The 23,053-nt window shown below is 41.5% G+C and overlaps 1 protein-coding gene across 2 annotated transcripts in view; it reads left to right on the top strand.

Moving 5' to 3' along the window:
- LOC122562291 (sodium-coupled monocarboxylate transporter 1-like) overlaps nt 1-23,053 on the top strand; it is an 89,462-nt gene that overhangs the window by 34,939 nt on the left and 31,470 nt on the right. For both annotated transcript variants that reach the window (XM_043715096.1, XM_043715097.1), the window contains exons 6-12: nt 3,498-3,549; nt 5,469-5,536; nt 10,744-10,898; nt 12,164-12,304; nt 14,934-15,063; nt 17,597-17,685; nt 19,500-19,621. In XM_043715096.1, coding sequence (XP_043571031.1) covers nt 3,498-3,549; nt 5,469-5,536; nt 10,744-10,898; nt 12,164-12,304; nt 14,934-15,063; nt 17,597-17,685; nt 19,500-19,621 — 757 coding nt within the window. The remainder of the gene's footprint in view (nt 1-3,497; nt 3,550-5,468; nt 5,537-10,743; nt 10,899-12,163; nt 12,305-14,933; nt 15,064-17,596; nt 17,686-19,499; nt 19,622-23,053) is intronic.

The following is a 23,053-nucleotide window of genomic DNA, read 5'->3' as shown; positions in this document are numbered from 1 at the left end:
GCGGGATGTGGACGAGATGCATTGGAGGGCATCTTTAACGACGTGGGAAGGGAAATTGCGGTCTCTAAAGAAGGAGGCCATCTGGTGTGTTCTGTGGTGGAAGTGGTCCTCCTGGGAGCAGATGCGGCGGAGGGGGAGGAATTGGGAATATGGAATGGCATTTTTGCAAGAGGTAGGGTGGGAAGAGGTGTAATCCAGGTAGCTGTGGGAATCGGTGGGTTTGTAAAAAATGTCAGTGTCAAGTCGGTTGTCGTTAACGGAGATGGAGAGGTCCAGGAAGGGGAGGGAGGTGTCAGAGATGGTCCAGGTAAATTTAAGGTCAGGGTGGAATGTGTTGGTAAAGTTGATGAATTGCTCAACCTCCTTGCGGGAGCATGAGGTGGCGCCAATGCAGTCATCAATGTAGCTCCTTAGTCCTCCTCATGTCAGTAATAGTTTCCAATAACTCATATTACCAGGGACAAAGTAAATTTGCATCTGGTAAATGCATGGGTTAATCAAGGAGCATGCACTTGAGAAATTGGTCCTAACTAACTTGATTGAAATCTGTGATCAAGAATATGGAATAGATGTTGTGCATGGGGATGGCAGAACACATTTGACAAAGTGGCACATGAAATTTGAAAAGAATTGGAAGCCCATATAACTATAGCGAAGTGACAACTCAGGAAAAGCAGCAGGTTCATTGTCCCCTCAAACGTTTTCTGCCATTCACCGAAATGTTGGCTGATTCATGAGCTGATTTCATTTCTCCACAGGTCTTTGTCCTCAATAACTTCATATCAAAACAAAATGACCAGTGACTGATTTAAAATTTACAATTGATCTTGCTTCAGAAGTGAATCCTAAACTTCTACTAACCTTTGTGTGTACAACATTCTCTTAATTTCACTCCTGAAAGTCTAACTTCGATTTTTAGACTACTTCCCATCCTCTTAGAGGGGAAGGATATATCGAGGGAACAAGTGTAGATTTAGCAAAATTATATCTGGCCTATGGGAGTTAAAGTGTACTTAGGTTATGATTCTCTGGATTTTGAAGATTAAGTAGTGACTTGATTGAGATTTGCCAAACAGAAGATGATCAGATGGGATAGGTGGAGGAATATTATTTCTGCTGGTTTGGGAGTCTTAAACCAAGGGTTACAATTTAAGAATAAAGGAGGTATAAGTTAGCACCAGGATGAGGAGAAACTTTTTTTATTCAGTGTGGTGAATCTTTTAATTTCTCTATCTCTGGGAACTGTGGAAACTGTCTTTGAGTATGTTTAGAAGATTTTGATTTTTACTAAACAATGTAGGATAGGGAAGTAAAGAGGAGGTATTGAAATGCTGAACTTAACTGGAGTCAGGGGCTGGAAAAATAGGGGAAACCACATGTGGATGACACCCAGACATATTCCTGTCACGATGGAACTAACTCAAGGCGGTGGGGGGTGTGGACCTGACGAGGGAGTCACCAACCCAACCTCCACTCCCGGCACCTTCCCCTGCAACCACAAGAAATGCAAAACTTGTGCCCACACCTCCCCCCTTACTTCCCTCCAAGGCCCGAAGGGATCCTTCCATATCCGCCACAAATTCACCTGCACCTCCACACACATCATTTATTGCATCCGCTGCACCCGATGTGGCCTCCTCTATACTGGGAAGACAGGCTGCCTACTTGCGGAACGTTTCAGAGAACACCTCTGGGACACCCGGACCAACCAACCCAACCACCCGTGGCTCAACGCTTCAACTCCTCCTCCCACTCCACCAAGGACATGCAGGTCCTTGGATTCCTCCATCGCCAGACCATAGCAACACGACGGCTGGAGGAAGAGCGCCTCATCTTCCACCTAGAACCCTCCAACCACAAGGGATGAACTCAGATTTCTCCAGTTTCCTCATTTCCCCTCCACCCACCTTGTCTCAGTCAAATCCTACCTTTTATCTTAGCTTGCTTGGCACACTTTCCTCATTTCTGAAGAAGGGATCATGCCAGAAATGTCGATTCTCTTGCTCCTTGGATGCTACCTGACCTGCTGCGCTTTTCCAGCAACACATTTTCAGCTCTGATCTCCAGCATCTGCAGACCTCACTTTCTCCTGGCCCTATTCCTACCCTAGTCATCCTTTTATTCCTCACATATCTATAGAAAGCTTTAGGGTTCTCCTTTATTCTATTTGCTAAAAACTGCTCGTGTCCTCTCTTTGCTCTTCTCAACTCTCTCTTTAAATCCTTCCTAGCTGATCTGTAACTCTCCATCACCTCATCTGAACCATCTTGCCTCATCAACACATATGCCTCCTTCTTCCGCTTAACAAGAGATGCAATTTCTGCAGTGAGCCATGGTTCCCTTAACTTATCACTTCCTCCCTGCCCGACAGGGACATACCTATCAAGGACACACAAAACCTCTTCCTTAAACCAGCTCCACATTTCCACTGTCTGTATCCCCTGCATTTTGCTACCCTATTCTATGCATCCTAATTCTTGCCTAATCGCATTATAATTGCCCTTGCCCCATCGATAACTCTTGACCTGTGGCATGTACCTATCCCTCTCCATCGCAAAACTAAACTTAGCTGAATTATGGTCACTCTCTCCAAAGTGCTCACCCACAACTAAATCAAACATCTGGCCTGGTTCATTACCAAGTACCAGATCCAGTGTGGCCTCCTGTCTTGTCGGCCCTTTGACATACTGTGTCAGGAAACCCTCCTGCACACATTGGACAAAAACTGATCCATCCAATGTATTAGAGTTATAGCATTTCCAGTCAATTTTGGGAAGTTAAAGTCCCCCATAATGACCACCCTGTTCCTTTCACTCCTACCCAGAATAATTTTGCCAATCCTCTCCAACTCCCTGGTACTCTGCGGAGGCCTATAAAAAAACTCCAAGCAGTGTGACCTCTCCTCTCCTGTTTCTAACCTCAGCCCCCACTACCTCGGTAGATGAGTCCTTGTCAAACGTTCTTTCAGCCACCGTTATACTATTCTTGACTAACAAGGCCACATCTCCCCCTCTTTTATCGCCTTGCCTGTTCTTAATGAAAGATCTAAACCTGGAACCTGCAACATCCATTCCTCACCCTGCTCTGTCCATGTCTCCGAAATGGTCACAACATCGAAGCCCCACGTACCTATCCATGCTGCAAGCTCACCTATCTTATTTTGGATACTTCTGGCATTGAAGTAGACACATTTCAAACCAGCTTGCTGTCTGCCAGCACATTCCTGTGAATGTGAAATCCTGTCCTTGTCCTTCCTACTCTCATTCTCCTGTACACTGCAACTACACCTCAGGTTCCCATTATCTTAAATAGTTTGCTCTTAATGCATAAATGAGATTGCAAATAGAATTAGAATTTTAAATTTTTTGATGGATTCAGTGTTACTTATTAACAAATGGGTTCTTTATAGGTTTGTGTTTATTGCATGACATATGTTCTGTGAACTTTACTGAGTTTTCTTAGAAAGTCACACTCACTATGACTCAATTATTTGACAGGTCTTTTATCTTGGCTTTGTGACATATGCACCCTCATTTGCACTAAGTCAGGGTAAGTTGCACATTTTATTTGGTCATTATTTGTTGTACAATAAATGCTGCTGGGAGTTTATTTTTATTGTTCATTCAAATCTATTACAAGAAATGTCAATTCATGTAAAAATGAAAGTAAATGACAGAATTCTTACAGTGCAGAAAGAAGCCATTTGGACTATTGAGTCCACACCAACACTCTGTACAGCATCCTACCCAAACCCAGCCTCCTAATCTATTCCCGTAATCCCATATTTACCATGACCAATCCACCTAACTCCAAATCATATCTTTGGACTGAGAGAGGAAACTGGAGCACCTAATGAAACACACACAGACACAGGTAGAATGTGCAAACTCCACACAGACAGTTACCCGAGGGTGGAACTGAACCAGGCTGCCCAAATAATGCATTTACATGACCCAGATGAGACGTGAACCCACAATCCCCACTCCAGAGGCTGATACCTAATCCATTAGACCACTGGAGGAATTTAATACTTTCCCTTCAAAGCCGATGTGTGATCAAGCAGAATCTCTGTTCACTGAAACACAAGTGGACCAACACTAAATTGCAGGAGCATGTAATATGATCAGGACTGGCTGTTGGAGCTTCAAAGTGATTCAACATTACCTGTCCCAATAATCCCATGTGATGCAGAGCAGCCTATGGCCAGTCCATCTGAGGTGCCTTGAGATCTGTCTGGCTGAAAGAGAAAAATAAGTGACTACAATTTCCATCTTTAACAGGAGATATTTTACGTCCTCTGAAGAAAACATCATACTGTGTATTAGGCCCATTATCTTTATAATCCCTCAGGAGGACTTGCACAAGCTCAGCTCCCCCACATAGTCCAACACTGATATTAGAAAAGGGACTGAGCAGGTGGCTTATCTGTTTGTACTCTACCCATTGCAAAATAGAGCATGACTGATTAAAATAAACTGTAGGGTTCCACCACAATTCCTTGCCTATTCTGAGCCCTGAGGCCAGTGTGGAAACTTTAAGTGGATAATGATAATGATGCTAAATGCAAGGTGGCACAATTAATGACTAATGCTTTGCCTTCCTCTTAGCTTTGTATTATTGTAAATATGTTATTTTCCCAAAAGATCAGACATTGATTTACCTGCTTCTCAACAAGTTCCAACTTGAAGTTTGCATGCTGTTCTATCGTAGAATTGCTGCAGCATTTCCCTAGCTTTAGATAGTCCCTTGGGGAGTTTCCAGTGTTATTATTTGGGCATGACCTTTCATCACACATTGGTCTGGAAAAATAGCACTGAGGGTAGGGAGTTCCTCAATGGGACCCAGCTCCTGTTGGGAGATTGGTTTGCCATATTAGATGATGCTTTGCATTTGTTTTCATTCTTTTACAGATTGTGAACATTGTTGGCAAGGTCAGTTTTTATTGCCCATGAGAAAGTGGTAGCGAGTTGTCTATTTGAATAGCTGCAGTCCCTAGTGTGCAGGAACACACATAGTACTGTTAGGGAGGGAGTTGCAGCTTGATGATCTAGCAGCAATGAAACAAATGATGATATTGTTTCACGATGGTGTGTGGCTTGGAGAGGAACTTACGATGATCCCATACGTCTGTTTTTGGTGGTAGAAGTGTTTTTACAGAAGTGGTTAGGGAAGTTAAACATTGCCCTGCTGCGTGGCAGCAAATTCAGTGAGGTGCTGGCATGTGGTTTGGCCATGTGCACATTAATTGTTTTTCCTCCTGAGCCTGTGCACTCTGGCAATTTCATTTGCATATAAAATCAGGGAATAGGTATTATGAGTAAGAAAACTTCATGATTTAAAAATCCCTAAAAATGTGTGGTATATGCCTGAAGTAGTTTTAGAACACTTAATTCTACCATTTAAATTATGTCATAATGACAGTCAATAGCATTTTAAAAACTCAATGTTTAAATAACTTTATTTTTCAGTTACCGGAATGGAGTTGTGGATTTCAGTTGTAATAACAGGACTTGTGTGTACACTGTATACAACATTGGTAAGAACATACAATTATTACAGATTTCTGACAGTTAGATTGAAATTAGTTATTTTGGTGGATTATTTTGTTTGTTCATTGGATGTTAATGTCAATGATAATGCAAACATATATTGCTCATCCCTAAGTGCTCTTGAAGATCATGGTGAGCTGCCTTCTTGATCCAATCAACTCCTAGTGATACAGGTACATGTAGAGCACTGTTAGCAAGGGGGTTCAGAATTCTGACATAGCGATAGTGAAGCATCCCAAGTCAGGACGTTGTATGACTTGGAGCTGAACTTATAGCTTCTGCTGTCCCCAGGACGCTGCGTCCTGTCACAATTGGCTGGTAGAACTCACAGGATCAACAGATTCTAAGACACTCACCTTGTAAGTACATAAGTATAAAAGAAAAAAAGCAGCAGGAGGAAACCACATAGACTCCTGAGCTCACATTCCTTTTCACTCAGCCTGCAAACACTTGGTTCATTATGGTTGTCCAGGACTACCATGCAATCCACTGATGTGTACAAGTCGTCATGGTACGCCACCATCCCTGCCATGACCTGAATAACCTTTAAGTACTTCATGGTTCAGTTATCTAAAGCAATGGCTTCAGACAAAACATCAGCAGTTGATTGATGAGCCATAGCGATTTGATGGCATTGTTGACTACATCTTCCATTGCTGCGCTGATGATTGAAAGGAACCTGCTGTGGTGCTAATTAGTAAAGCAGGATTTTGTCTGCTCTTTGTGGACAAGGAAATCTATTCCATTCCATGAGTTTTCTGCCCCAAAGGCAGGTCATGGCAAATTGTCTGCTGGTGCATCACCCTGAGTCATTTGTCTTGGCAGTTCTGAACAGAGTATATCTGGTTAGGAATTCATTTATCAGGTAGATACCAGTGTTGGAGCAGTACTTGAACAGCTTGGCGAGAGAGATGGCTAGTTCTGAAGAACAAGTTTTCAGCATCACAGCCAGAAAGTTGTGGGGCCAATAACCATCACTGCTTTGAGAGAATTCACTTGTTTTGTGGTTGTCTCATTGAGTTGGCTGAAGACCAGATTCCATGATGGTTCATGTCGGAGAAATTTGGCCAATAGGTTAGGAGTCACAAAACACAGCTCATAGTGAAATTAACAAACAGTTTATTGCAAGCTGTATCACTGGAGGAGAAATTGACGAGGCTGACACAGAACTGACAGCCTGCACAGGTAGATCAGATTTCTCCTCCCAGAGCTGAGGATGAGACCAGTTTTATAGTAAAACTGCACAATGACACTGATTAAGAAATGGAAAATTACAATGTTTCTGGAAATGGAGTAATTTGGTTACAATGATGCTAATTGGAAAGCAGTTTAATCGGATGAATGTCCTGTTCCTTCACACTATGCAACATCCTGACAGTATCATGGTTCACAGGTAGGTGTTAAAGTCTCTTCTAAAGTGGTGAGGTGCTTCCATTGTCCTGTTCCTGGAGCATGTCCTTTGCTGGTGCCTGTCTGTCTGACCTGCTCTTGTGTGGCTTTGGTATTGCTGGATTGTGAAACTGCGCTTAGGGTTTTGACATATCTGTGGTGCTCTGTCATGTCCATGGGAGCTTACAGTGTATTCCCTTGTCTGTGTGCTGTCTGATCCAGCTTGTGAGCTGCTCGGAAATTCTGGGTGTTCTGGTACAGTTTAGCCAATTTTGCTTTTGTGGGCCTATTGTGGGTTAGCAAATCTTTTCCGACAGTACAGTCTTCAGAGATTCACCAAGATGGATCGACATGCCCGGCTGAAGATCTTTGAAAGCCCTTCAGCCTTGGCTTTTATGCTGAAGTGCTGGACTCTACCTTCCACTGAGGATTAAACGTTCATGGACCCTCTCCTCTAATGAGATACTTAACTGGTCATTACCATTCATGACGGAGTATAGTAGGAACCTGAACCATTGATTGTGAGAGTAATTAGCTCGGACTATAATATGTTGTTTCCACTGTTATCTGTGTAATCCTGCATTATAGCTTAACCAGGTTAGAACCCCATTTTCAGACATACTCAGTGCTCTGCTACACTCCTTATTGAACAAGAATTAGTTCACTGTCTTTAAGATGATGGTACGGAGAGGGATATGCCAAAACACAGCTGTGAACAGCTTCTCAGTGCCTTCTTGATGCCATATTTTGAGACATTAGATCTGTTTGTAATCTATTTGATGGTAGAGTCACACATCACAAGGTCTCTACAGTAGTTATTCTTAACACCACAGTCATGGGCAGACACAGCTATGACAGGTAGACAGGTAGATTGGTGAGGATAAAGTCAAGGGTGTATCTCACTGCTGCAAGACCAATCTGGCAGAGGTCCTTTATGAACCTTCCAGCTCAGTGAGCAAACATACATCCAGAGATCCTTTAAGACTGAGGCAATTCAGTCAGTATTGGTGCCTCGGGTGGACTGCATTCATGTCCTTGCTGCTGTCTTTCAAATGGTGTTTAACATGAACGTGTATTTATTCACATGAAGAGAGGTTTGTAGGTGATAGTTAGCAGGGGGTTTCTCTTTGCACCTTAGACCTAATACTATGAGAGTTCACAGGATCTGAAGTAAATACTGAGGAAATCCAGTGCTGGATGTATACCAGGGTTCCTACATCTTTTCTCAGTCAGGATATATCTGGGGATTCTGACATTATTTGAAAAGTACGACTCTCTAAGCATGATTATGTCAGGGGCTGTAGATTGATTAGAGTTCTCCCATTTTTTGACATGTCATCAGATGTTAAAGATAAGGGTGTTGTAGAGTTGACTTGGCTGGGTGTGTTTTTGTTGTGTTAATGTCTGGGGCAGTGTTAGCTGGTGTATTCAGACTGTTATTCTTGTTATGCCATATCAGTTAAGAGTGCAGTTAAGAGCCCCAGAAAATCTAGGTTCATATCCCCGGTCCCCAACGCCTTATCTTCACTATGGACATCCAGTCCCTGTACACCTCCATCCCCCATCACGAAAGACTTAAAGCCCTCCGCTTCTTCCTTTCCTGCCGTACCAACCAGTACCCTTCTACTGACACCCTCCTCCGACTGACTGAACTGGTCCTCACCCTGAACAACTTCTCTTTCCAATCCTCCCACTTCCTCCAAACCAAAGGAGTAGCCATGGGCACCCGCATGGGCCCCAGCTATGCCTGCCGCTTCGTAGGATATGTGGAACAATCCATCTTCCGCAACTACACTGCCCCCACCCCCCACCTTTTCCTCCGCGACATCTGCCGACCAGATATCCCAACCCAATCTAGTCCCACTTGGCAACACCTGGCCCATATCCCTCCAAACCCTTCCTATTCATATACCCATTCAAATGCCTTTTAAATGTTGCAATTGCACTAGCCTGGACCACTTCCTCTGGCAGCCCATTTCATACACGTACCTCCTTATGAGTGAAAAAGTTGCCTCTTCAATACATGAATTCAACAGCAAAGGTAGTGACTGCTAACTCAGTCAGTTAGCAATATGGGTTTCTTTCTCTCTCTCTCTCTCTCCTGCACTGACCTCACCATGTGCTTCCTTTGTCTGCTCTTCTGCCTTTTAAAATTGCTGTTGTTTTTACTTTTTTTCCCCCAAAGTTCCAAAACAACAGCATATAAAACAGTAATTGCTGCTCCTGGAAGTCGAGGAAATCACCTCCAGCACCTAAAATACCTCAAAAAAAAGGAGCAGCTGTTACAGCCAGAAATTTTTCCCATCCTCCATCTTGGATTACCCAGAATCCTTATCATCATAACGCTATCTTAACTGCACTCTGTAGTAATTTTAACTTTTTTGGAAGAAGGGTGATTTAACATTCTTATCTCAAAGAAAACTTTTACAGAGGTATGTCATTGCCAGACACCCTACATCCGCTGCACCCGATGTGGCCTCCTCTATATTGGGGAGACAGGCCGCTTACTTGCGGAACATTTCAGATAACACCTCTGGGACCAACCAACCCAACCTCCCCGTAGCCCAACACTTTAACTCCCCCTCCCACTCCACCAAGGACATGCAGGTCGCCAGACCATGGCAACATGACGGTTGGAGGAAGAGCGCCTCATCTTCTGCCTGGGAACGTTCCAACCACAAGGGATGAACTCGAATTTTTCCAGTTTCCTCATTTCCCCACCTTGTCTCAGTCAAATCCCTCGAACTCAGCACCACCTTCCTAACCTGCAATCATCTTCCTGACCTCTCCGCCCCCACCCCACTCCGGCCTATCACCCTCACCTTGACCTCCCTCCACCTATCGCATTTCCCAAGCCCCCTCCCCAAGTCCCTCCTCCCTACCTTTTATCTTAGCCTGCTGGACACACTTTCCTCATTCCTGAAGAAGGGCTTATGCCCGAAACGTCGATTCTCCTGTTCCTTGGATGCTCTTTTCCAGCAACACATTTTCAGCTCATATCCTATCTGCCCTGGAGATATGTCATTAACAGGTTGATTAGACATATTGGGCTGTTGAGTTACAATAGTAGTGTCCATAACTCTGCGACATAAGGCCCAGGTTCAAGTGTCACTTGTTATAGTGGTGTGTCATAACATGTCAGAACAGGTTAATATAAAAATATCTGTAGTTAAGAATCAACTGAATTGTTGGGAAAATATGTACCAAACCATGAAAGGTTTGGAATGACACTAGTTTTTTAAAAAAATGATAATCAGTAGTTTCATGTTCTGCATCAATAACACCAGCTTTTTAATTCAAGATGTTATTGGAATAACTGAATTTAATTTCCCCAGCTACCTTTGTGGAATTTGAACTCCCAGATCATTTGTCCCACCCAAGGATTAAGAGTTTATGAACTGAAATCATCTGTTGCTACAATCAGCCTGTACCTGATAATGCAGCAGAGATTCACCAGAATATAACCTGTGTTCTAATGATTAGTTTCTGGTGAAAAATCAGAGGCATTAAACTTCAATTGCCTAAAATATAGAATCAGAAGGGTTGATTTGATTGTGGTTTGTAAAATTTGGAAAGAGATTGACTAGATAGAAATGTCTGCTACTGACGAAGCCTAGAAGAAGGAATTGTTCAAGGAGCAAATAGCTAATTCTATTCCTTTAAATAAGGTAGTCAATTATAGATGCATTTAAAATTGAACTGGACTGGTACTCTGTCAGGAGTATGGGGTGAAGCCACTTTCAGCGTTAGCATCTCTCACTTGGCCACTGAGCTAAATCCATTGTTATTTGTCATTTATTCCCAGGGCGGTATTAAAGCTGTTGTCTGGACAGATGCATTCCAGCTGTGCATTATGGTGATTAGTCTTCTGGCTGTGCTGATTAAGGGATCAATCCACGTTGGAAGTTTTGGAAAGATTTGGAACATTGCAAAGAATGGTGGCCGGACTAATATTTTTGAGTGAGAATCTTTGTCTTGAGTGTTACTGAAGTCTCATGCCCCACTTGGGAAAGTGCACTGAAAATCGAGCCCTACTACTCTTGGTTGTGTCAGAAAAGTTAATGATTGAAACAAATTACTTAAAGGTTCTCAGCTTTCCTATTTGATGAACTCAGATAACAGAAATCACTGACCACATTTCTGCATTTAACATGAAACTGCTATTTATTACAAAAAAATCAGTTCTAACCACAAAAATATTGATTATCAATTTAAAGTTTTCTAATTTAAACTCTACCTTTTTCTCAACGCCCCTTTTAAATGCAGACAGATATAGATAATCAGCACATGTGTTATGGGTATCAAGAGAAAAAATGTGGAACACAATTCAATAGCACCACACCTCAGCATATAGTTAGATGTCCTTTGGCTTTTTCAAAATCTTTCTGATCTCCAACGACCTTTTCAAGTTCTTTCAATTCATTTCTGCAGACACAGGTCAGTTGGCACACTTCAGTGTCTCAGTCACTGGTTAAAGGCAGAAGCTTAAAGGCAAATGGTGAGTGAGAACAGCTAGCTGTCTTCCAATTCTTTGTTACTTCTCCGCAAGGAGAGAAAGATGCTGTCTTTATGGAATTTGATGACTCCCTGCTCCTACATTGTTCCCAGTTGTCCACTTGTCCAGGAGACAGTCAAACATTTTTGGTCATATTGATGACTCCTGACTGAGAAATCAATTGAGGGCCTGTGTTCAAATCCCAGATGAGCCCTTGCCATCTTCAGCTCTGTCCTTAATTCACTGTTTGACATGTTTATAGGGTCCTCTTGTGGTGTAGTCATAGTGTCCCTGTCCCTGGTTCCAAGAGGCCCCAGTTCCAGTCCCACCTGCTCCAGAGGTAGGTAACAACATCTCTGAATAGGTTGATCAGAAAAATAGGCTAAATGAAAAACAAGCAACTTTGAATGCACAGCATTCAACAAGTCCAGCAATCCTCCTCCACTGCTTGAACATAACTTACAATGAGTTCTAGTTTCTTGTTTTAAAACCACCCATGCAACAGCAGTTAAAGTTAGGTAATAAATTCTAGCCAGTCCAGCAGCTCCTACATTGCATCAATTTTATTTAAAATAGATTAAAGGAATAATTGATCAGAAGCAAGTGTAGGAATCATGTCTTCACTTACCTGACAGACACCAGTTCTTTGTTGTGAGTTTGTAACAGATATATGTAGAAGATAAAAAGAAGTTATATTTGGTGAACTAATTGGGAATTATCTTTTACTCAGCTTTGATCCTGATCCAAGGAAAAGATACACATTTTGGACTGCGTGTTTTGGAGCTTTATTTGGATGGATATCGCTATATGGCTGTAACCAAGTGCAAGTACAAAGATACTTGGCTTGCAAGAGTGAGAAAGAAGCAAAAAAGTAAGTTAATCTCATTCGCTATACCAAAATTGCAAAATCATTTTGATGGTTTTCCATCACTTTGTTAATTGTTAAGACAAAGGAATTTGGAAGGACTTAAACAGGCCTTACTCCAAGGGAACCAGGAACTGATGAGGCACAAAACTTCTGAAATTTCAAATCTAAACTGAATTTTTCAATGCACTTCAGCTGCTAATGGTGCAGATATACCCATAATCCAGTTAACCCAAGTGTACCAGTCAGTACATCTACTGGTTCCAATAAGATTTGCATAATCACAGTTAAAGGAAATTGCGCCATTGAGGATACTAACTGGGTACCAGGTTCTCCTGGAGAATTTTGAAGGGTTACTAGCTAAACTAAAATGTAGAACCTCCAAAGGTTAACATTATTAGGGTTACTAACTGAGCCGACGGCAAACTGGCATAGGAGAAATAATGGAGAGGGTGGTACTGCACAGCAACTATTTTAACAATTAAACCCAGAGTGAAACAGAGGAGGGCAGAGCATACAAACAGAAAGCAACAAATTGAGACAAAAAGGGATCAAAAACTAAAAAGGCAATACCTAAATGGCTCTTTATGTGAATGTTTATAGTAGTTAGTACTGTATAAATGAATTAATGGCATAACTAACAGTGAACAAGTATTATCTTATGGCTGTTACGGAGACATTATTACAAGGAGATTGAAGCTGGGATCTAAATGTTCAGGGTTATGTATCATTTTGAAAGGGCAGACATGAAGGGAAGGGTGCTGGGGGTAGCTTTGTTAGTACGAAATTCTTAGTATTTTAGCAAGAAATAATCTTGGATCAGAAAATATAGAATTCATATGGATGGATGTAAGGAATAGCAAAGAGAAGAACATACTAATAAGCATGGTCCATAGACCCCCTAACAGTAGCTGTGCTATAGGACAAAGAATATATCAGAAGATAATGTTTGCATGTAAAACAGATGCTTGACTTTCATCTTTGTGTTGACTTAAGAGATCAAATTGATAGAGATAGCCAGGAAGAATTCAAAATATATTTGAGATGGTTTTCGCAAACAATATGTGAATTCAACTAGATATAGGTTATTTTGGATTTGGCAATTTGTAATGAAGCAGGTTAATAAATTATTTTAGAAAAAAAGATCCTCGAAGACCACAACAAAGTAGAATTTAGCATTCAGTTTAAGAGTGAGAAAATTGGTTTGGAAAGAACTGTGCTAAACTTAAATATGAGTAATTTCAAAGAAATGAAGGCAGAGTTAGCTGGAGTGGATTAGGGAAGGAATTCAGCAGAAAAAATGGTTGATAAACATAGGCAGACATGTAAAAAAGAGTTCTTGACTCACAGCAAAGAAATATTCTAAAGAGAAAGAAGAATTCCAGATAAATTAACTATAGTTAACCAGGGAAGTTAAAGATAGTATCAAATTGAAAGAAAACATATAATGTGGCAAAGATTTGTGGTAAATCAGTAGATAGGGAATGTTTTTTAAAAGTCAACAAAAAAATCCAAAAAATGAGTAAGAAAATAATCTATGAGGGCAAACTAGCTAGTAACGTAAAAAAGAAGCCACCAAAGATGTGCAGGTCAGGGTGAAATGGCCATGCTAAATTGCCCATTGTGTTCAGAGATGTGTAGGTTAGGTGCATTTGTCAGCGAAAATGTAGGGTTATAGGGTAAGGGAATGGGTCTGGGTGGGATACTCTTTGAAGGGTCGGTGTGGACTTGTTGGGCCAAATGGCCTGTTTCCACACCGTACGGATTCTATGATTCTATGAAAAAGAGCTTTTTATAAAATATGTGAAAAAGAACATATGCCTCTTAGAGAACAGAGCTGGGGAAATAACAATAGGGAGCCAGGAAATGGCAGAGGAGTTGAATAAATAAGTTACATCAATCTTCACAGTAGTGGACACTAAGTATATTCCAAAAATACTAAATCAAGGAGATAAAGAGGGTGAGGAATAACTAGTACTAGAGAAAAATAAATTAGGGAAACAAATCAGGCTAAAGGCTGACAAGTCCACTGGACCTGATAGGTTACAGCTTAGGCTTTTAAAGGAAGTAGCTACAGAGATATTAGATGCACCGGTAATAAACTTCCAAGAATCCTTAGATTCTGGAAAAGTCCCAGAGGATTTGAAAAATGTAATTGGGTCTGGAGTGGTTTAGAATAGAGTTTAGATTAGAGTGGTGTTGGAAAAGCACAGCAGTTCAGGCAGCATCCGAGAAGCAGTAGAATCCACAATGAGGATCAATGAACGGAGTTTTGCTGTATGATTGCTGCTTGACAATATTGTTGACTTCTCCTTGTTTAATTTTACTGATGATACAGAATAGATTGATAGAGATTATTGTCAGAGACCCAATGACATCATATGAAGAAAAGCACGCTGGTTTAACATGCCCTGGCCAATACGCACCCTTCAGCCAAAGATGATGTAGCTTCCTCAATTTGTTTTTTTTGTGTGTGACTGTGTTTTTCTACATTTCAAATGTAATTGCTGGTATTTAAGCACTTTGAGACATCTTAAGGACATAGAAATGCAAGTCCTTCCTTTCTTTGTAAGTATTATAGGTTGTAAAGAATCTTATTTTATGTATAACTAACACTTGACTTTGGTTTTAATAGAGCTATCATCCTGAACTTGATTAGTATTTGTGTTCTGTTCACAATATCCTGCCTATGTGGTTTAGTTATGTATGCTGTTTATGAAAACTGTGACCCAATAAAAGCGAACAGAGTTAACTCCACTGACGAGGTAAGTGAAATTATTTTTGAAATTAAATGTATTTGTTATAACATGCATTTTATTTTGATTCTTGCATTAGTAAAACAAATATATATTGTCTGCAATTTATATTCAGATCCCCATAAAAAGGTACTAACTGCAGACTTTCCCCAGGGCTTTTTCATGGTCCTAGTCATCATGTTTCTCAGTATCCTGACCAAGTTCACCATCTTTGGGTACAACAGCAAAATGATGACATGATCACTGCAATGTACATTGGAACATTAAATAAATGCAAGGTGTTTTAAGCTAAATATGCTGAACAGATAATATGGCACATTATAAAAGGAGAGAAATGGGATTTAATGCAGGTGATGGAGGACTCACTTTCAGAGTCAGAAGTCATACGACACCAGGTTATAGTCCAACAGGTTTATTTGAAATCCAAAGCTTTCAGGGCACTGATCCTCCATCTGGTGAAGTCTCCACATCATGGCTACCTATTTTCAGGAAAGGATTTCAAAAAACTGTCAAATTAGACACTTACTTGGATGCACAGGCCATCTCCTAATAACCCATTGAGATTGGCCCATCATTTGGAATGCCACTCCTAGTTCCCCTTCAAAGACTACCTAGAGCTATAATGACAGCACTCTTAAATTACATGGTAATAGTCTGAACTTCAATTGCTCTCTTTGAAATCTACTTGTAGTGGAAGGTGAGTTATTGTTCTCTAGACATTGCACCATGGTTGGTTCCACAGCTGTAGTGATTGAGGTGATTAATGAACCTGACCACAATCAGCTAATCCCTCCAAACTCTTTTTGGAGAAAACCCTATCTTAACTCTTGCATGTAAGGCCATATCTTGTAGTGACATTGATCCTGATGCAAATGAAAGGATAAGTTAACACCCAAGACACAAGAAAAGACAAAATATGAAAAATGCTAACCAATAAGTTATATGTATCTTTTTGAAAAAAGGGCAGTTAGCAAACAATGGAGAGCAAACCCTGGATGAATTACAATGATTTAACCTGCCACCTTTCTTCTGTAGCCTGAAGTAGAGTTCTCTGGAGATAGAACCAGTCTGTGATCTTGGCCTCTCACAGACTGGCACCTGCAGGATATTGTTGCTTAGCTATAGCTCCAATGCATTGGTCAAGGGTTTTCTTATGCAAACACCATTCTATCCTATCCTCTCAATTACATGCAGTTTCTCAGAGCTTCAGGCGCCAATTTGCCATTTGGACATCAAATGGCAATGCATCTTTATTTTAACTTAATTTTTTACTTCACTTCCTGGTAAGTTCCAGAGCACTGGCTGAGTTGCCAGAGGGATCTTGTCATTACCAAGGAGCAGAGAGGAGTCTAAAGCCAGTTTATAAGGGGCATCCAAACAGCTGAACCATTATGCAGCCTTTGTTCCATTTCCCCAGAGGCACTGTGACTGTAGGAACCCTTATCTCTTGCAATCCTTGCATGGACAGCACACTAAACCCTATGTCAACCCTCTGAGAATCCAACAACACCTCCTGCCAATGCAGGAACTCTCCACAATATCTCCAAATGCACTCCAGGGCATGTCCAGTGACTTAGAAATAGCAAATGATATTCCAAATTACCTGATCTTTAAATTAGGTGCCTGGTCCTTTAAATAATGTTAGTGTCAGGGCCCTCTTACAGCAGAACTCACTCTTTGGTGATTTACAAGTGGGTTCAAGTTTTCAGTTCATGCATCGAAGCTGCCAGGTAGGACCCAGTGGTTTCATGGCAGCATCATTTCAGAGGTTTCCGGCAGATGCACAGATCACCCATGTGAGAGAGCATGGACAAGAAGTGACTAGAAATGCAACACACCCCACACAGACAGCCTCCAGCTTATCAAACCTACACTGTCTCCAGTGGTACTACCGATACTGATTTTGTTGATGATTGGCCTAGCTATTGGGATAACTTTGCACTCTTCAAATAGTTTTATGTGATCTTATAAATTAATTTGTGTGCACAGACAGGGATTTAGTTTCATGCCTCACCTAATACTCTCTTAGTCTTGCACTGAAATATCAGCCGAGAATGCCCTCTGGTCTCTGGAAAAGAACAGGCGGCACGGTGGCACAGTGGTTAGCACTGCTGCCTCACAGCGCCAGAGACCTGGATTCAATTCCCAACTCAGGCGACTGACTGTGTGGAGTTTGCACATTCTCCCCGTGTCTGCGTGGGTTTCCTCCGGGTGCTCCGGTTTCCTCCCACAGTCGAAAAATGTGCAGGTCAGGTGAATTGGCCATGCTAAATTGACCGTAGTGTTAGGTGCAAGGGTAAATGTAGGGGAATGGGTCTGGGTGGGTGCGCTTCGCCTGGTCGGTGTGGACTTGTTGGGCCGAAGGGCCTGTTTCCACACTGTAAGTAATCTAATCTAATCTAAACTTGGACCCAGAATCCTCACATTCAGAGGAAAGGTTGCTACAGCTGAACCAATGCTGAAACATAGTGTCATTGTAACATAAAAATTCTGAATCATTTTCACAAATGTTCATTTTTATTTCTAAATTTTCCTTTGGAAGTTGACCCCCTTATTAGTTATGGAGCTGTTCCATCAGATGCCTGGATTTCCTGGACTTTTTGTTGCCGGTGCATACAGTGGCACTTTAAGGTATGTAATTTCTCACAACTTTAGCAATAGGTTAACATTAGTTGGAATTTTTTGCCAGATGTTGATACTGAATATATTTTCACAATGTTTGAATTGGAAATAAAATATACAAAAAAATTGTTACTGTCAACTTCCATTGGTCATTATTAGAAAATCTATCGTTATTTTAGCACTTCATCATGTGTCATTGAGTTACCAATTCTGGAGGCATTCCTAGATTTTGGTCAAGTGTGCCATATGACCTACCAAGCTTGCTCTGCCATTCATAAGATCACAACTAATTCTTACCTTCTCACTCCAGGAACATAAGAGCATGAACCTGTGAAATCTGCTCCATCATTCAAACTGATCATGGCTGATCATCCACTTTAATGCCTTTATCCCCACACTGTATCCTTAAACCCATTTATAAGACTAGTATTACAAAATTGACAATCATTACTTTAAACATGATCAATGATACTCTATTCCCAGATCCCTTAATTCTCTTAGTACCAAACGTAATATTGCAAGTGGATTGTGAGAGTAAGGAAATCTTGGTGAAACTATGCATATGCATAGCACTCGACACTGATCCAGCTTCCTCGGAACCAGCTGTCAGTGACAAAACTTCTAACTCTCCTGTTTATATCTGTCAGCCAGAACTCCCTGATTAAACCAGATTAACAGCCCCAATCAGTGAACTCATATTCACCTGGCTGACCTTGTTACAATCACTACAGCCTTCTGAAAATGTAAGTGTATCACATCTACTGGTTTCCCATTATTTATCCTGTTGATTACACCAACAAGGTAAATCATCAAAAAACTCTAAAGGACTTGTCAAGCAATTTCCTTTGGATAAAGCCTTGTTGACTTTGCCTAATCAGATTGAAATTTTCCAAGTGGCTTGTTACCATTTCTTTAATATTGGTGCTGGCATTTTTCTGGCTACTGGCACCAGGTTAACTGACCACAGTTTCCAGTTTCTTCCTCCTTCCTTTCCAGCATAGTTGCCTTTGTACTTTTCAATCCACAGGGAATACATTAGATTCTGGAAATCAAACCAAGTGTATCTGCCACCTCCTTAGGCACCTCTTTAAACCCCCCTCGTATATAGGTGTGTGTAGGAGCATTGTCAGCTGTCACGTTAATATCCCAAATACTTCAAATGAACTATTTAAGTTCTTCATTCTCACTAGACTGTGGATTCCCCACTATTTCCAGTATGTTTTGTTGCACTGTCAATTATGAAGTCAGAAATCACATAACACCAGGTTATGGTCCAAACTTTTGGAATGCTCTCTCTTTGTCAGGTGAGACGGTTTTAAATAAACCTGTTGGACTATAACCTGGTGTTGTGTGACTTCAGATCTTGTCCACCCCAGTTCAACACTGGCACTTCCACATCTCATTTCTTAATTATTATTACAAAGTCTTCAGTTCCTATCTCACATGGACCTGTAAACCAGAAGGAAAGTATAAATCAGCTACCAACTTACACGGTCTGAGATAAGTACTAATTAACTGTATGGCCACTCCACCTCCAGACATACAAATGTCTGATAATTATCTCCATAGAAAAGGCAGTAAGTGTGTACGTTGCATATTGGAAATGAGTTCCTCACAAGTCTTCAACCTCCCTAACTTTTTCATTTTGAAGCATGTGAAATACAATTAAAGCTGAAATCATGATGTTTGCTGAGGACATTAAATTAATGACAGTAAGTAACGACTGTGCTAGCAAAGGGGTTAAACACATTGTTTGCATTTCATGTGAAATGCAAAGTTAGGAATGTAGAAACTTCTGTTTATTTTTTCCTTCTTCTCCACAGCACAATTTCTTCTGGCATCAGTTCTTTGGCTGCTGTCTGTATTGAAGATTTTATTAAACCAATCTGGAAACCTTGGGGAGAACTTTCGAACAGGAAGAAGATTCTGACCTCTAAACTCTTAGGTTGTCTTTCAACTAATTTTTCTATATTTATTTTCTTTCAGGCTGTTCACACTACATCCATTCAGAGATTAAATATCATATAAGTTTAGAAACAAAGCAAAATCCACAAAATAAAATGTTATTATTAGGCTCCAAAATCTCTGACAGTAGCAGGATTGTACCAATTGGTGCTGTCCAGCACTGACTCCAATAGAAGAGCAGCTCATGTACATGCAGCATCACTTACAGCATACCTTTTGCACTCCCCTGGTTTCCTAACCTCCTTGCCTACCAGACAGGTTCTGAACACCATCAAGCACAGAAATTGATCCAGAATTCTCTACCTTTGGGATCATGGATGACCATAAAACCTAGGGGCAGAAAAAGCCTATTCAACCCAATGAGTCTGCTCTGATATTCAATGAGAATATGACTGATCTGATCATCCTCGACTCTGTTTTCCTGCCAATTTCCATAACCCTCTTCCCTTTGTGAGTAAAAACCTGTCTATCTCAGCCTTGAATATACCAAACAACCCAGCCTCTTATGGCAAACAATACTCATCTTCTCACTTGCTGAATCAATCGCCACAACTCCCTTTGGTCCTAGTGAACCTTTCAAGCAAGAACCTGGAGTTCATGTCTCTGTCACTGTCACTGGATGCAGTTGGTATTTCATTGTGCAGATGAAAATTCAACCACAAGACAACTCAGCAACTTCCAGAGATAGTAAGCTTTAACAATAATCAGGTTTTCTGCTTCATTATTTTTGAAATGTTGTGAAGAAAATCACCAGCCTCGGAGTCAGAGTCGGGGTTCAATGACAGAGTTTATTGTACAAAGAAATACTGGAGCTCCGGGGAGAGAGAGAGAGAGACACCAACAGCACAGTTGTCAGCTGCGAGTCTTCTCTCAACCCAGAGCACATGTCAAGATACTTTTATACATTTTGTAATACAATAGGTCGGTGATAAGGATATTGTCTTTGTAACATTGTAAACATTGCAGAATCGTTGATAGTTTCAGTGCAGTCATTGTCAGTTCCAGTGCAGCCTTTGTTAATTTCAGTGTCTGCGCGAGGTCCATTGCTGTGGTAATGGACACTAATCGCTCTTCCTAAGAAGGCCAATGACTGCAGCCCTGGCTATTAGCACTTTGTGTGGAGTCCGTATCCAACAGTTAGCATTTCTACCAAAGGTGTTGGCTGGACCCAGACACTTCTGCGGGCAGTATACGCTACTCATGTGTATTCTCTCCCCCACCCGCCTTAAACTAATCAACTAGGCTGAGTGCATTGTGCTGGCATTCTGGTGGCCCCAGGCAGTGTCTGTGTTTGCTCTGCTGTCACTCTCCATATTGTGGTCCAGTGGCCATCTTGTGTGTCCATGTGCCTAGTGTCACCCTGCCCCGTGCAATGTCCCAGTTCAGAGATGTACAGCACAGAAACAGACCCTTCGGTCCACGTCCATGCCGACCAGGTAGCCTACCTAAACTTAGTCCCATTTACCAGCAGTTGGCCCCTATACCTCTAAACCTTTGCTATTCACGTACCCATCCAGATGCCTTTTGAATGTTGCAATCTTATTAGCCTCCACCACTTCCTCTGGCAGCTCATTCCTTACATGTACCACCCTCTGTGTGAAAAAGTTGCCCCTTAGGTCTCTTTTATATCTTTCCCACCTCACCATAAACCTATGCCCTCTAGTTTTAGACTCCCCAACCCCAGGGAAAATGCATTGCCTATTTATCCTATCCATGCCCATCATGGTTTTATAAACCCCTATAAGGTTACCCCTCAGCCTCTGATGCTCCAGGGAAAATAACCCCAATCTATTCAGCCTCTCCCCATAGCTCAATCCCTCCAACCCTGGCAGCATCCTTGTAAATCTTTTCTGAACTCTTTCACATTTCACAACATCCTTCCTATAGGATACTCCAAAAGTGGCCAAACTAATGTCTGTGCAGCCGCGACATGACCTCCCAACTGTTATACTCAATGCTCTGACCAATAAAGGAAAGCATACCGAACGCCTTCTTCACTATCCTTTCTACCTGCGACTCAACTTTCAAGGAACTATGAACCTGCACTCCAAGGTCACTTTGTTCAGCAACACTCCCCAGGACCTTACCATAAAGTGTAGATTTGCCTTTCCAAAATACAGCACCTCGCATTTATCTAAATTAAACTCCATCGGCCACTCCTTAGTCCATTGGTCCAAGATCCCATTGTACTCTGAGGTAACCTTCTTTGCTATCCACGACATCTCAAATTTTAGTGACATCTGCAAACTTATTAACCATATCTCCTATGTTCACATCCAAATCATTTACATAAATGACAAAAAGCAGTGGACTCAGCACTGATCCTTGTGGCACAAAACTGGTCACAGGCCTCTAGTCTGAAAAGCAGCCCTCCACCATCACCCTCTGTCTCTATCTACCTAGTCTCCCTGTATTCTGTGTAATCTAACCTTGCTAACCAGCCTACCATGAGGAACCTTCTCAAATGCCTTACTGAAGTCCACATAGATCACATCCACCCACTCTGCCCTTGTCAATCCTCTTTGTTACTTGTTTAAAAAACTTAGTCAAGTTATTTCCACACACAAAGCCATGTTGACTTGCCCTAATCATTTCTTGCCTTTTCAAATACATGTAAATCCTGTCCCTCAGGATTCTGTCCAACAACTTTCCCACCACCGATGTCCAGCTTTACTGGTCCATAGTTTCCTGGCTTCCCCTTACTACCTTTCTTAATATTGGCACAATGTTAGCCAACCTCCAGTTATTTGTAGAGTGTGGTGTTCACATTTATCTGTTACCCTTGTCCCTCCAGATAGAAATGAGCATGAGTTTGGAAGGTGTTGTCTTTGGATCTTTGATGAACTTCTGCTGTGCAAATAGTAGATAGTATACAATGCTCCTACCGAGTGTCATGGTGAAGGGAGTGGATGTGGTGCCAATCAAGCAGGGTGCTTAGTTCTGGATGGTGTCAAGTTTCTTAAATGTTGTTGGAGCTGCACCCATCCAAGCAAGCGGCAGTATTTCATCACACACCTGACTTATGACTTGTAGACAGTGGACAGGCTTTGGGGAGTCAGGAGGTGAGTTACTCATGCCTGAGTATAATAGAGTATAATAGTAGGGAAGTGTTGTGACAACTATACAAGGTATTAGTGATACCATACCTGGAGTACTGCATACAAATTTATTCCCTTTAAAGACAGATGTAGCAACTTGAAGTCAGTTCAGACAAGGTTCACTGATTCCAGAACTGAAAAATGTGTTGCTGGAAAAGCACAGCAGGTCAGGCAGCATCAAAGGAGCACGAGAATCGACGTTTCGGGCATAAGCCCTTCTTCAGGAATGAGGAGGGTGTGCCAAGCAGGCTAAGATAAAAGGTAGGGAGGAGGGACTTGGGGGAGGGGCTTTGGGAATGCGATAGGTGGAAGGA

The sequence above is a fragment of the Chiloscyllium plagiosum genome, chromosome 24 (assembly GCF_004010195.1).
Source record: "Chiloscyllium plagiosum isolate BGI_BamShark_2017 chromosome 24, ASM401019v2, whole genome shotgun sequence".
Taxonomy (NCBI): domain Eukaryota; kingdom Metazoa; phylum Chordata; class Chondrichthyes; order Orectolobiformes; family Hemiscylliidae; genus Chiloscyllium; species Chiloscyllium plagiosum.
The sequence above is the reverse complement of the archived record's forward strand: the minus strand, read 5'-3'. Positions and strand labels throughout refer to the sequence as shown.